The sequence below is a fragment of the Rattus rattus genome, chromosome 3, assembly GCF_011064425.1.
Source record: "Rattus rattus isolate New Zealand chromosome 3, Rrattus_CSIRO_v1, whole genome shotgun sequence".
Lineage (NCBI taxonomy): Eukaryota > Metazoa > Chordata > Mammalia > Rodentia > Muridae > Rattus > Rattus rattus.
In genome coordinates, this window is record NC_046156.1 from 6,270,670 (window position 1) to 6,284,895 (window position 14,226).

Consider the following 14,226-nt stretch of genomic DNA (forward strand, 5'->3'; position numbering starts at 1 on the left):
ACTTGAGTGATCTGGAAGGGTATAGAGGGATCTTCATCGCAGATATCCTAAACTTGGTGTCCACTTCCTCATCCTCAGAATCAGATTTCATCTCGTTCTGACCTGTATCAGAGGAGACAGACAGACAGACAGACAGACAGCATGAAAGCTGAGCTTGTTTTCACTTCAGGCACACTGGAGACTACACCAAATGCATTGTTTTCCCCAGGTTCCAACTCCTGATATGGGAAACGAAACCCACCGTTACAGCCTCGTCCCATGTAACTGTACCTCATACAATCCCTTGTTCCTTGTATCACTTCTCATGCGAAGCTGACTTGCATAGCCTCAGTAGTACCACTCTCTCTTACGTGTGGTACTCAGAGGATTTATTATTAAGTTACCACTTGCTCCTGCGTGTGGTACTTAGACATAGTACTTATTACTGAGTAGACAGCCTCAGACATGGTTTTGTGTACCTGAGACATAATTTTTATATACTCAGTGGTAAGTTTTATAGAGTTAGACATCGTTTGCATATACTTACACAGGGAAATTTATATACAGTTTGCTAAAAAGAAAACCATGAGCAAACAGGCCCTGAGTCAGGCAGCACCAGAGTTATCTGTTCTGTGCTGTGAGCAACTGGATTCCTTAGAGTTTATCATTTATCAACTTGGAGAATGGTCACAGTTCTACAGTCACAGTTGGCTGTGACAACTTTTTACAGTTATTCTCCTGATCTGTTCTTAGTTTTGTGCACTTGCTAAGTTTGTTGGTTGAGGGATCTTGGGCTGGAAGCTTTCCAGGAAATATTACAACTTAACATTACCCCGTGTGTTTCCAACAGTGCTGCAATTAGTTACATTGTGTTTCTAACTGTAGTGAAAACTTGTAGCAGCCATCAAAGTATTTCTCCTCTATTTTAAAAAGACACAAGATTCAGCCTCTTTGTCACTGCATGTCAGGATAAGCTGAATCTCACTACTGAACAAAAATGCACCATCCCATCTCATCCAAGGCCTTTAAACAACATGTGACTCCTCTGCTGTCTTCTCACTTCCTTCTGACCCCTTTACAGACACGAGGACAAAACATCCCAGCTCACGGTGGAGCTGTGGGACAAAAGAGTTTCTGGTAATAGAAGCAGCAGCTGCAACACTAATCACACACTAGAGCTGTCCAGCTGGGACTCTGATGAAGCCAAAAATAAACGGGAATCATGCATGAGACCATATCCACTTCTGGGGTATTTGTTATGACAACAAGTCTGACAAATACAATAACAATACTCTGTGGTTCCCATATGTACTCTTTGTAAACCTACTGATGGACAAGAAAACAGACATAACATATACTTGCAAAGCTCAAGAAGGAAAATGTTTCCTGTGCGAGGCTGCCTCCTCTGCTTGAGACGCAGCTCTGTGACTCTAGTGCTGTCTTCAAATCATCCCTGGGAGAGGGCTTCCTTAGAGCCTTTAAGTTAAATCGCTCAAACAGATCATGGGAAGTTCACAGAAGCAAGTTGGCTGTGGAAAAGAACTGGATGCATGACACCAGCAGGTGACAGGAACATAGAAACATTACAGGGATTTTAACTAAAGGCCCAAAGAGATCCTCATGATGAGATCAAGCTGTGTATACTATTAAATAATAAATTACACAAAATAATTAAAATACAATACTTGGGAATACCAACACAAAGGATCCAAAAGGGAAATAAAAAACTGGCAAAAACCAGACAGTAGAGTCCCTGTTGGTGATGGCAGAGCCACCTCCCACTGTCTACTTGGATAGCCCAGCAGCTTGTCTGTACCTGGAGCCCCTCTGCACACACACAGCAGTTCTGTATCTGTGGTCCCTCTACACACACACACGCGCGCGCGCGCGCGCGCGCGCACACACACACACACACACACACACACACACACAGCCGTTCTATACCTGTGACCCCTCTGCAGTCACACAGGAGTTCTTCTGTATCTGTGGTCCCTTTGCACATACACAACAGGTCTGTATCTGTGGTCCCTCTGCATGTGCACTCGTACACACACACACACACACACACACACACACACACACACACACACACACACACACAGTAGTTCTTCTGTACCTGGTATTCCTCTGAACCAACACAGCCTTGCTCCAGAACCTACTCACACCTCTCCATTTACATTCCTTAGCAAGACTCTGGTTTTTTTCACACCTTTTGTACAAAACAAAATAGCCTTTGGTGTTTCCTCATTGGCAGGGTGAAGGACGGTGCTAACTTCTAACTGTGGGCCACGTGTCATGGAAAGAAGCTGCCGTATAAATGAATTCTCACTATATACACAAAGACCATATTCACCCATCGCCAGACTTTCAGGGTGCGTTTATGGTTGTGTAGAATGCTGTTTCCTTTACTGTCCAGATTCTTTCCATTCTTAAATGCCTTCTCACAGAGCATTTCTCTATAATCAATACACAGTATTGATCCTTAAAACCTGTATCGGGGAGTGAGGTGGTGATAGTCAGGTGAGTGAGGGGAATTGGGAGTGGGAGAGGAACCTCTCAGAGGCAAAGAGGAGGGAGGATGGGTTGAAGAACTCATGGACAGTGGACCAGTAAGAGGGCAACATTTGGAATGTAAATAAGTAAAACAATAAAAAAATCTTATGACAGTTCCTTCGTCATATGGTGGGTCACATGCTACCAATGTCCAAGCACTGGTAATAGAGTGGACAGGGTTCCTTAAGGGTGAATCTTCTTTGATTCCAACTGTACCCTAGTACTTTACATATAAACCTTCTCAGACTGTTGTGTTGTTTCCGCACTGCTGTTGGGAGGAAGGGTGGGCAAATGGAGAGACAGATTTGATTGTCAAGAGTAAAATCACTTGAAGTACTTAAAGTCTTGAACATGGAGTCAGCCTGACCAGCTCCAAATCCTACTGCTACCATCATGGGGTCTAGGAAGGATTTTTAATTCACTAGTTTCTGTGCTTGGACACAACAACATGCAATTTATATAACTCATTCTTTTATACCCAGTCATGTAAATCTTTTGAGTGCTTGCTTCTGTTGTGAAAATATGCATGGTGTCTTTCCAATTTTTATTGTTTTTTTTTTCTGTCAATTATACGGGTTTCTTATCAATTTTATATATCATCCCTTATCCTATATGCAATGCATAAATGTTTTATCTCATTCCATAAGTTCCTTTGTCTTCTTTTTTGTTATACAGCGAATTGTTAATTTTATGCAGTCTTATTTATTTTAACTTATCTGTGTTTTAAATATATATAGAAATAAAATGTTAGTAAGATGCATGTCAAGATTCATGCCTTCTTGTTTTCTCTATAATTGTCGGTGTTTCAGATATTATAATAATTAAGTTGCTATTTCACTGCAAATTTATTCTTGTGAAATGTATTAGAGTTCTTTTTGCAAAAAAAATTAGAGTGTAGATACCCAGCTTTTCCAACACTATTGATTACTAAGCCTGCTTATTCTTTGTTAATTGTTCCAGCAGCATCATTTCTTGGCACACATGGCTTTGTTCCTTAGTTTCTTATTCTCTGTCTTTGGTTCATGTCTGTTTTGGTGACAATAGAGTTTTAGGAATTATTTTGACTCTAAATAGTTGTTTTACTTAGGGAAAATTTCTGTTTTATAAGACGAGTCCAAAGTCCTCCTACAAGATTTAGGAGATCATAAAGCTCCACAATAATTGAATATTGTATTTAGGAATACCCTTAACCAAAGGTAAAAGATATCTCAATCATGAAAACTATGAAACGTTAACATAAGTAACCTGAAATATCTGATGTTGATCTTACTGATAACTCATGTGAGACCAGCTTTCTCGTGGATTTGTGCTGTGACTTGTCCATGTCTCAGCTCTGTTAATGGCATCGGGAGTTCCCACTGGACTTTAGTGAGAGTATCAGGACGGAAGAGACCGAGGTCACGCTTAGTTGAGGAGGTGGCATGGGAGATCTCCCATGGACACAGATACAAGCTGAAGCAGGTGAGAGGCTCCTGTGGTGGTTTCCACGACTCCTCTACACTACACACAAGTCAACAATGGTGACCATCACATTACTGTACATGCAAGTTCAATCCTGTGGAATAGATTGGTGATAACACACATAGCAGCTTCTTTATGGTCTGGAGTGACTCGATGGCAAATAAAATATTTTGATAATATCATCACTCTTCAAACATACAGTTTAGCAGCAGAATTCCTGGCAAGCTCTGAACAACAATATCAATATATATGCTAATGTCCAACCTGAGGACTCTCAGAGGCCTATGCCTAGACAAAGTACAGGCAGTGAATCCCTGTTGAGAAAGGAAGAATCAGACTCTCTCTGGCATGAGTTCCCTAATTGTCTATCCAGTATAAAGAGGTCAGTCTTGAAATGATATACACACAAAAAAGAGATGCAGCAGGCTGTATTTGTGTGTGTGTGTGTGTGTGTGTGTGTGTGTGTGTGTGTGTGAAATAATAAAATAGAATCCAATTTGAGAGGGAGACAATTGGGAAACATGGAAAAATGGGAGGGACTGGAGACAAGGGACAAAATTAAGTAATTATATTTTAATTAAAATTACATTTAAAATGTTTTGATAATATTAGATTTCAGATTAGTGTTCTATTTTTTGAATTAATGGAATGATAATAAATACACTCCCAGGCAAATGGGCTAAAGGTTACCTGTCTCTGTATGCGAAGGGAACAAGAGCGGCAGTGGCCCAACCTTTGGATGTGAAGGGCGCTGACATAAAATAATGTGGACTGTCATGTTACGGTGCAAGGAAGCAGAGGAGAATGGCATTAGTGCATTTTTGTTCTGCGTGTCTGGCCCAGCCTGAGTGCAGAGAAATGCCTAGAGATACAATGGCGCACATTTTCCAGACACTGCTTGACACTGCTTTTGAAAGAGCCTTTTATCCAGCTTACTGCATCATGAAGAATATGGTCATGTCGTTTAATTTAACCCTCTTCATTCATATAGTATTTTTTTCAATTTAGGGGAAAAAGAATTGGCATTTGAAATGCTGGCTTAGAAATAATAGCTACTTTGGTGATTTAAATAGTAATCCTGACACTACACACACATAGACACACACACACACACACACACAGATATTGGAGTAATTTCTAGCTAGGTTGAGACACCACAAGAGTGTAAAATATTATGGTGGAAAATTAAGGACATCTATTGATGGTCCCAAAACTGTATTTTTTCATAGCCCTTTAACATCCACCAAATATGAATATTTTTCTCATTCTCTGGCTATAGCTATCAGCTTTAACAAAGTGTGATTTTTGACCAAGTAACTAAAATGGAAAACTTTCCTGTGTATAAGTTATGTCTGATTTGTGGTTCTTGTTGTTGTTGCTGCTGTTGTTGTTGGGGTTGTTATTGTTGCTATTGCTGTTGTTACTGTTGAGGACCTCATAAAGGAGCACAGATCATCAGCCCAGCAAGCTCTCCTTGGATAAAATAAAGGCCATCAAGGGCTGCTGTTCCAGCCAAGGGGACATGAAGCTCAGGCATCATGGAAGGAACAGACACAGCCCTCCAGGCCTGAAAATAGGAACCAGACAGTTGCAAAGAAACATTTCCTAGCTTATCACATTCCTTTACCCATAAAAATATTCATGATTCAAATATGATGGGAACATTTTGTTCATTTCTTGGGATTTTTTTCCTTAATAAGAAGCCTAAACCAGTATCCATAAGCCGAAACAACGTTCCTTAACCCTGTTTGGATGGGTAACGAAGGGGCAGTGAGCTAAGCATTGGCATGCCTCTCACTGCCTGTCTGAGAATATGAAGTCATTGCTTACTTTTAACAAAGAAATGTAGGCCTAGCTCACAAATTTGCCCCTCCCCGTGGAACCTAAAAGTTGTCTAAAATGCAAAGAAGTATGAGACAGACCCACCCTCCTCCTTTCTGATATTCAGTCAGAATATGCAAGTAGACAGGTACCAGTTTGAACAGCCTCTGTTTCTGGATTTGTGGTGTCCGTGAGGGTTGTACTCTCTTCTTAAACAATTACCTTCAAGTAATGTTTATAGAAGCAACTCAGGGGCTCAGTGAATCAAGTTCCAAAGTAGAAATAAATAGAGTGTTAGAAGCTGGACAAAGCCTTCCAAGGTCATATATATTCACAGTCTCTTAAAATACCTGGGTTTCTTAATTGCTACCTATTTTGCTACCTGTACCACAGCTAATTATTGTCTCTCTCCTGAGTGATTTATTTCTACTGTTTCATAGTAATTCAGTCTGTTGTATTAATTGTTTTTCTACTTAAATTTTTTTCTGACAGCGGAGCTTGTATATTTAAATCCATGTGGGCATTTATGTAGCCTTTGGTTTCAGGTCTCAGTTTCAGTGGTCTACTAGTATAAATGACATCGATTCCCTCCCCTTGGCAGCCACTTAAAATGTCATGTGACCTCGCTGAAGAACTGAACAGAATCCAGCTTCCTAAGATTATTTTGATCGCGTATCCTAATTTTTCTGTCTACCTTAAAGTCACCCATCCACATATTAGCAGGTGCGTGTGTAATTTGTGCACATACGTCACAACCATGACATTCCTACTCAACTCTTTCTAGTTCTTGTATTTTCTGAAAATTTGGTTTTCATTTTATTTGAGAATTGCTTGATTACATTGTACATATCTCTCTTTAATCCAAAACTGTCTTGTGTGAACTGTCTATGTGAACCATAGATAACAAATGTCCACCTACACATACATGGAAAAGGTATATGAAAGTGGAATATTTGTTGTGTTTTGGGTATATTTTTAACAAAGGAGTTAAGTGATCTGTTAATACATGGATTGTCTCAAGAAACTTCTCTTGAAGCAGGGAAGACAGATGCCATGCGAAACTTCAAATAAGAACTCCCTGAGGAAGACGGGTGCTGATGGCTTAGGGATTCTATTGGGTGGACAAGGAAGACAGCGTAAGGAAAATTGATGTAAGATATAAGAAGAGGATGGAAAAAGAGAATAACCAGGGCAGGCAGCGATGAATAATCAAGAAGAAAAGATAAACCCTACTTAAGTCAGGAGGCAGAAATTTGCAAAAACAGACCCCAGTGAGCCAAAGGGAACTGGTAGCAGTTGTAACCAGAGAGACGAAATGAGGTCAGGGGTGTGTAGCACTGTAGGTCCAGCAAAGTGTGAGCTGTGCAGTAATGTAAGAACCGGAGACGTGTGGTGTGCGGCATTTCACTGTGAAGATAACAGATATCGACATGGACCACAAGAGTATGAGAGGGTGACTGGTTAAGAGACCAAATGGATGTTCAATCTGGGATGATACACACACAGTAAAGCAGCAGAAGGATATAAACGCGTGGAATGCTTCACATAAAGCCAGAGAGACTGCTGTTGAATTACATGACATCAGAAAAATAAGTAATCAACAATTACTAATAGGGTGTAGACTGCATTAATCATTGGGCAGTGATAATATTTTTTTGGGAAAGGAAAATCTGTAGAAAATGTTTGGTAAACTACATTAAAAGTGTGTGATGTGTGGCTGTTCAACACAGTGTATAGTGTCCATACTTAAGCATGTACACGAGCATTGTACCAATTCAAAATTATAGCCAAATTAACTTCCACAAAGCATATTTAAAGTTTTTATTAATACATTTTCAAAATGACATCTTCTTATAATAAGAGGATCTCTTTGAGCCAGCATAAATTTTTTTCTATTTAGAGAATTTTTTTCAATAAAACATGTCAGGAGGTAGCAGCCCGGAAGAACAAGATCAGTTGATCAACAAGCTTCAAACCAGAGAGGAATCTTCAGTGAGACACTCCCAACCCCAGAAACAAAACAGAAACTGACTTCTGTGATTATTGCTGACAACGTCAGAGGCTGGAAGCACAGGTCATTCCTTCTCAGTTTGCACAGGGTATTTCTGAGATAGTGTTACACATGGTTTTACTCATTCCTAAGTCAACTGTTCTTTTCAGCTATAGGTGTGCTTCTGTACACAAGAGTCAAACAACTGGATGCTACTGTACCTAGTTTTCAGTCATCTTGCTAGGTTTTGGGTCAATAGAGCCCTGGGATACAGAAGCCTGTGTCATTTGAGACTGACCTCACTTCTGAATGTATTACAGGTTTATGATACATCTGTGACGTGCCACCTTATTTAAAATCAATGTAATTATGACATGTCCCTTCACAAATGGATGTGAAGTGGTTGCTATTGTTAGCAAACTCTTCTGACTTCTCAGCACAGAGACGTGGCCTGAACGAGTGTGCAGAGGTTAAAGCATTGCTGTAAGGGAAGAAAAGGATGGGGTGGGTACTTGAGGGTTGGTGAGGGAATAATGTGAAGGAGCCAGTTGCACCAAGTCCTATCATGTACAGGGTTCCGTTCTGATCTGTGAAGTGTGAAAATGCAATCTACGGTACCGGCCCACACCTCCCATCTTCTGTTTTGTTACCTACAACACAGGGGAGTTTCTGTGATTCCTTCTCCATACCCATACTTGTGGGGACCACAGTAGTGCAGATGGGTTATCTAAACTAGGAACAACGACAAAGTTTACCAAAGTTAAAGCTCCTGAAAATGCTACACTCTGCTCATAGAAGAGCTGTGCTGGGACAGATGTGCACAAGGATAGAAAGTGAGCTGGGTAGATGACTGGTTTACCCTGCTCAGAAACATCTATCCCTCTGTCTCTCCCCTCCCCTCCCCCGGTGTGTGTGTGTGTGTGTGTGTGTGTGTGTGTGTGTGTGTGTGTGTGTGTGTGCATGGAGGGGTGAGTGTGCAGATGCCAGAGGAGGTAAGACATCTTTGATTCCCTGGAACTGGAGTTAGAGAAAATTGTGGGTCACCCAGAGTGGGTACTTGCAACAGAGCTGGGAGTTTATGCAAAACCAGTGTATACTCTTCAATGTCAGGGCATTTGTTCAGTCACCTCAGCCGTCTCCTTCAGAAAATTACCCATTCCGTAGAAGAACTCTCTGAGAGCACCTTTTTCTGCACTATATAACTGAAAAATATTATTCATTATATTCTAAACCCAAATCCAACCTAATTTTCAAATTTATAAATAAGAAACAATGAGCATTAAAACAATAAAAATAACTTCAACATAAATTTTAAGGACCATCCATATTCATTTGAAGTTAAATTAAACATTTGGGACTTGGTAGCCCACTGGACAGAGTGCTCCCAGATAGTTCCATAGTTGTGATTTGCTCCTGCTGGTGACAGCCATATCGCACCACCCAAAGCTCATACTCTGTTGGCTTTCAAATGATTTTTATGTGACTTCACCCCATATTGCTCTAGACATATTTAAGTTGACTACTGTGCCCATCACAACACACACTAGAGCCTGTGTCAGAGGTGAGGTAGTTTGTTTCTGGTATGAGAAAGTTACACTTGAATTCCCTACCTCGGTGGCACTTTCTTTAAAGGTGTTGTTTCCTCCCTAATTGTCTTGGCACTGGTAAACACACACACACACACACACACACACACACACACACACACACACACCAATCACATACATCACTGAGGTCACTATCCACTTTATGCCAGTTTCATAACTGTGATGACTCTGAATTTTCAGTACTTATTCTTTATTTTTCAATTATTTATCAATTTATTTATTCACCTTACATCCCAGTATCAGCCCCCCTCTCCTCTCAGTCTCCCCTCAGATGGCCTCTCCCCCACCCCTCCCTTTCATCTCTGAGAAGGGGGAGCTCCTCTGGGTATCTCCTCACCCTGGCACATCAAGTCACAGCCATGCAGTCTAGTTAGAGGAACAGGATTCACTAGTAGGCAACACTTTTAGGGACAGTCCCTGCCCCAGTTGCTGGGGGACCTGCATGTAGACAAATCTGCACACTGCTACATATGTGTGGGGGACCTAGGTCCAGCCCACGCTTGCTCTTTGGTTGATGATTCATTCTCTGGGAGCCTCCAAGCATCCAGGTTAGTTGACTTCTGTTGGTTTTCCTGTGTAGTCTCTATCCTCTTCAGGTCTCACAATCCTTCCCCCAACTCTTCTATAAGTCTCCCTGAGCTCCATCTAATGTTTGGCTGTGGGTTTCTGCATCTGTTTCCATCAGCTACTGGGTGGATCCTCTCATCTTTGTCCCTGAACTTGTAAGAAAGACACAATTTGGATCAGAGGTTTTACGAGTGGACTAATGTCCTTATTCCTCCACTGGGTTTCTGCTTTAGTTTTCTTTGCACATAAAAGAGCATGTGGAGTTTGTTGCACAAACCCCACATGCCCAAAGGGATTTCAGAATCAATTATTCTATTTCTAAAAACAATACTAATCATTAGGTTTTTGCCAGGACTGAGCACATGGACAGACTGCCATGGACACTCACAGATGCTTGCATGGCCATGTGCAAAGGCCTGGTTTGTCAGCATCGTGCCATCTCTTTCTACCTTTGTTTTCCTTCTTACCCTGTGCTTTCCACAGTTTTGAGAACATCCTTCTAGAATACTTGTACTTATTGTGTATTCCCAGAGGGCTGATTATCAGGAAATATACATCTTTAGCCCTAGTGACAGTTTTGGCAACATGTTTGGGATACTATTAAAATAGTCACTTGATCCCCCTTGACTGATTTTTACTTAGAATTCCTTCCTATCAGGATAGTCAGGTGGCATATGAAATTCTAAAACTCAAGTTTGGTTGGTTTCAAAAACAGACATGGAATGCTTTTATCCAATCAGGCTATCAATTCATGTTTAATTTTATTTCGACATAATTCTTCTTTTATGTCTCACATTTTTTCTCCTTATTTTCCTTCCTTGTTGCCTCTGTTTTCGTGGGTTCACATCTACCTCCCTTCATCTCTTCACTCCAGTGGTACATTAGTTACTCTGCCTTCTTCCTCTGTCTATTTACAACAACACTACATTCCTCTTGGCTACAGACTCAGCAATGCATGTTCTATATATGTTGGCTAATTCAGTTGCTCTCTACATCAGTTTTAAAGAATGGCAAGGTTAGTTGTGTATACTGTATTTCACAATTACTGGGGTCATTCTTTCATGGGGAGTTTTTGTGGACTTGGAACAAATACTGGATGTTGTTTGCTCTCAGCATGATACAATCCATCTTTACGTTTCTTCTAGGTAAGTCTCTTAGCAGTTGTAGCTTCAGCTCTCCCTGTTAGAAGGTCTGTACTTCCTGTTCACCCTTCTTGCTTTCCCCCAGTATAAGAATAGGTCATTTCATTGCCTTCTGGTTGCTGTTATTTCTGATAAGCAGTCCCTTATTGATCTCAATAAAATTTGCCAGCAAATGGTGAGCTACATTTCTCTTGCTGTTTTCAACAATAATATTTTATTTGAAATACATTTACACCTCCCTTTTCATTTCTGATTTTGTTAATTTGGATACTGTCTCTGTGCCCTTATCTATCTTTTTTATTTTCTCCAAGAAACAGCTCTTAGTTTTGTTGATTCCTTGCATAGTTTTCTTTGTTTCTCTTTTAATTTTTTTTCTTGGATATTTTATGCATTTACATTTCAAATGTTATCCCCTTTCCCCCTCTTCCATACCCCTTCTCCCTTCCCCCTGCTTCTATGAGGATGTTTCAACTCCCACCCACCCATTCCAACCTTAACACCCTAGAATTACCCTACATTGAGGAAATGAGCCTTCACAGGACCAAGGTCTTTTCCTCACATTGATGCTGGACAAGGCCATCCTTTGCTACATATGTGGCTAGAGTCATGGTTCCCTCCATGTGTACTCGTCGGTTGGTGATTTAGTTCCTAAGGACTCTGGTGTCCCCTTGTTCAACCCAATGGTTAGCTGCAACCATCTTCATCTGTATCAGTAGGGCTCTGGCAGAGCATCTTAGAAGACACTCATATCAGGCTCCTGTCAGCAAACACTTCTTGACATCAGCAATAGTGACTGGGTTTGGTGGCTGCATATGGGATGGCTCCCTCGGTAGGCCAGTCTCTGGATGACCTTTCCTTCTCCCTGCTCCACTCTTTGTGCCGTATTTGATCCTGTATTTTGTTCCTCTTTCTAAGAAGGAATGAAGCGTTCACAGTTTGCTCTTCCTTTTTCTTGGGCTTCATATAATCTGTGAGTTTTTTCTTAGATGTTCCAAGCTTTTGGGCTAATTTGCTTCTAATTGGTTGATTTCAGCTCTGAGTTTGATTATTTCTTGTCATCTATTCCTCTTGAGTATGCTTGCTTCTTTTTGTTCCAGATCTTTCATATGTGCTATTAAATTGCTAGTGTATGATCTCTCTAATATCTCTATTAAGGTGCTCAGTGCTATGAATTTTCCTCTCAGCACTGCTTTCATTGTGTCCCATAAATTTGGGTATGCTGTCCCTTCATTTTTGTTAAATTTTAGAAAGTCTTTCATTTCTTTCGTTATTTCTTCCCTGACAATGTTATCATTGAGTAAAGAGTTATTCAGTTATGTTATCCAAAGAGTTATCCATGAGTAGGTAGGCTTTCTGTTGTCTTTATTGTTGTTGAAGAAAAGCCTTAGTCTGTGATGACCTGATAGAATGAATGGGATTATTTCAATTTCTTGTACTGGTTGAGGTTTGTTTTGGGACCAATTATATGGTCAATTTTGGAGAAGGTACAAACAGGTGCTGAGAGAAGGGCATAATCTTCAGTTTTACAGGGAAATGTTCTATAGATATCTGTTAAATCCATTTGGTTTAATAACTTGTTAGATTCACTGTGACTCGTTTTGTTTCTGTTTTGATGATCTGTCCATTGGTGAGAGTGGGGTGTTGAAATCTCCCACTATTATTGTGTGAGATGCAATGTGTCCTTTGAGCTTTAGTGCTTCTTTAACAAATGTAAATTGCCCTTGCATTTGGGCATAGATGTTCAGAACTGAGAGTTCATCTTGGTGGATTTATCCTTTGATGAGTAAAGTATCGTTCTCCATCGATGTTATTTCTGTTCTCTTACAGTGTGCATGATATCTGTCCAATATAGAGTCTCTGTTGAGAACTGTGGTATAATTCTGCCTTTATATGTTTCTTCGCCTTTTTCTCTTACCATTTTTAATGTTCTTTGTTCTGTGTATTTAGTGTTTTTATTATAATGTAATAGGAGGAATTTCTTTTCTGGTCTAATCTATTTGCTGTTCCGTAGGCTTCTTTTATGTTTATGAGCATCTCTTTCTTTATGTTAGGGGAGTTTTCTTCTATGATTTTGTTGTTTTCTGCCCCTTTGCATTGGGAAACCACTCTCTTCTATTCCTATTATTCTTAGTTTTTTTCTATTCACTGTGTCCTGAATTTCCTGTAAGTTATGGGTTAGGAGCATTTTGCACGTTGTATTTTCTTTGACTGTTGTGTCAATATTCTTTATGTTTTCTTCTAAGACTGAAACTCTCTCTTCTATCTCTTGTAAAATGTTGGTGATGCCTGTATTTGTAATTCCTGATCTGTTTCCTAGGTTTTCCATCTCCAGGATTGCCTCCCTTTGTGATTTCTTTATTGTTCCTCTTTCCATTTTTAGGTCCCGGGCAGATTTGTCCAATTCCTTTCTCCTTTTGATTGTGTTTCCTATATTTTTTAATGGAATTATGTGTTTCCACTTTAAGGCCTTCTACTTATTTACTTGTGTTCTCTTGTAATCTTTAAGGGAGTTATTTATGTCTACCTTAAGGTCCCCTATAATTTTCATGAGAAGAGATTTTAGGTCAGAATCTTGTCTTTCAGGTGTGTTAGGCTATCCAGGGCTTGCTGTGGTGAGAAAAATGAGTTCTGATTGTGCCAAGTGGCATTGGTGTCTGCTGCTTATGTTCTTGTCTTTGTCTCTCATAATCTGGTTATCTCAGGTGTTAACTGGCCTTACTGTCCCTGATAATTTCTTCTGATATGAGTATAGATGAAGGCATATTAAAAAGTTATCAATATGTATAACTAGAAAATAATACCACAGGACTGCCTTAACTTCACATATGCACATTGCTTTCTTGTTGATCTTTCTTCCTGCTTACACAAGCTTACCTGCCTGTACTTGGAATATTTTCAGTCCACAGTACATGCCATTTCACCCGAAATGTCTGATGCTTGTTCTCACACCATGCCTTTGGTGACCTCATTTTTGTTGCAGTCATCTTCCATATCATTTTTATAGGGATCATTTATTTTTCATCATAGAATAAATTCCCTGTCTTCAGCTATTTCCTTATATATGTAATGCAACCAGACAAATAAAAAAAATTCTTATTTTACCTAA

General features: G+C 40.0%; 1 protein-coding gene across 1 annotated transcript in view; it reads right to left on the bottom strand.

Annotated features, from left to right (window-relative positions):
- The window catches only part of Lrriq3 (leucine rich repeats and IQ motif containing 3), a 93,136-nt gene that overhangs the window by 7,547 nt on the left and 71,363 nt on the right, over positions 1 to 14,226 (bottom strand). Inside the window, exon 7 of the mRNA XM_032897117.1 lies at positions 1 to 102. This exon is cut by the window's left edge and continues 625 nt beyond it. Coding sequence (XP_032753008.1) covers positions 1 to 102 — 102 coding nt within the window. The remainder of the gene's footprint in view (positions 103 to 14,226) is intronic.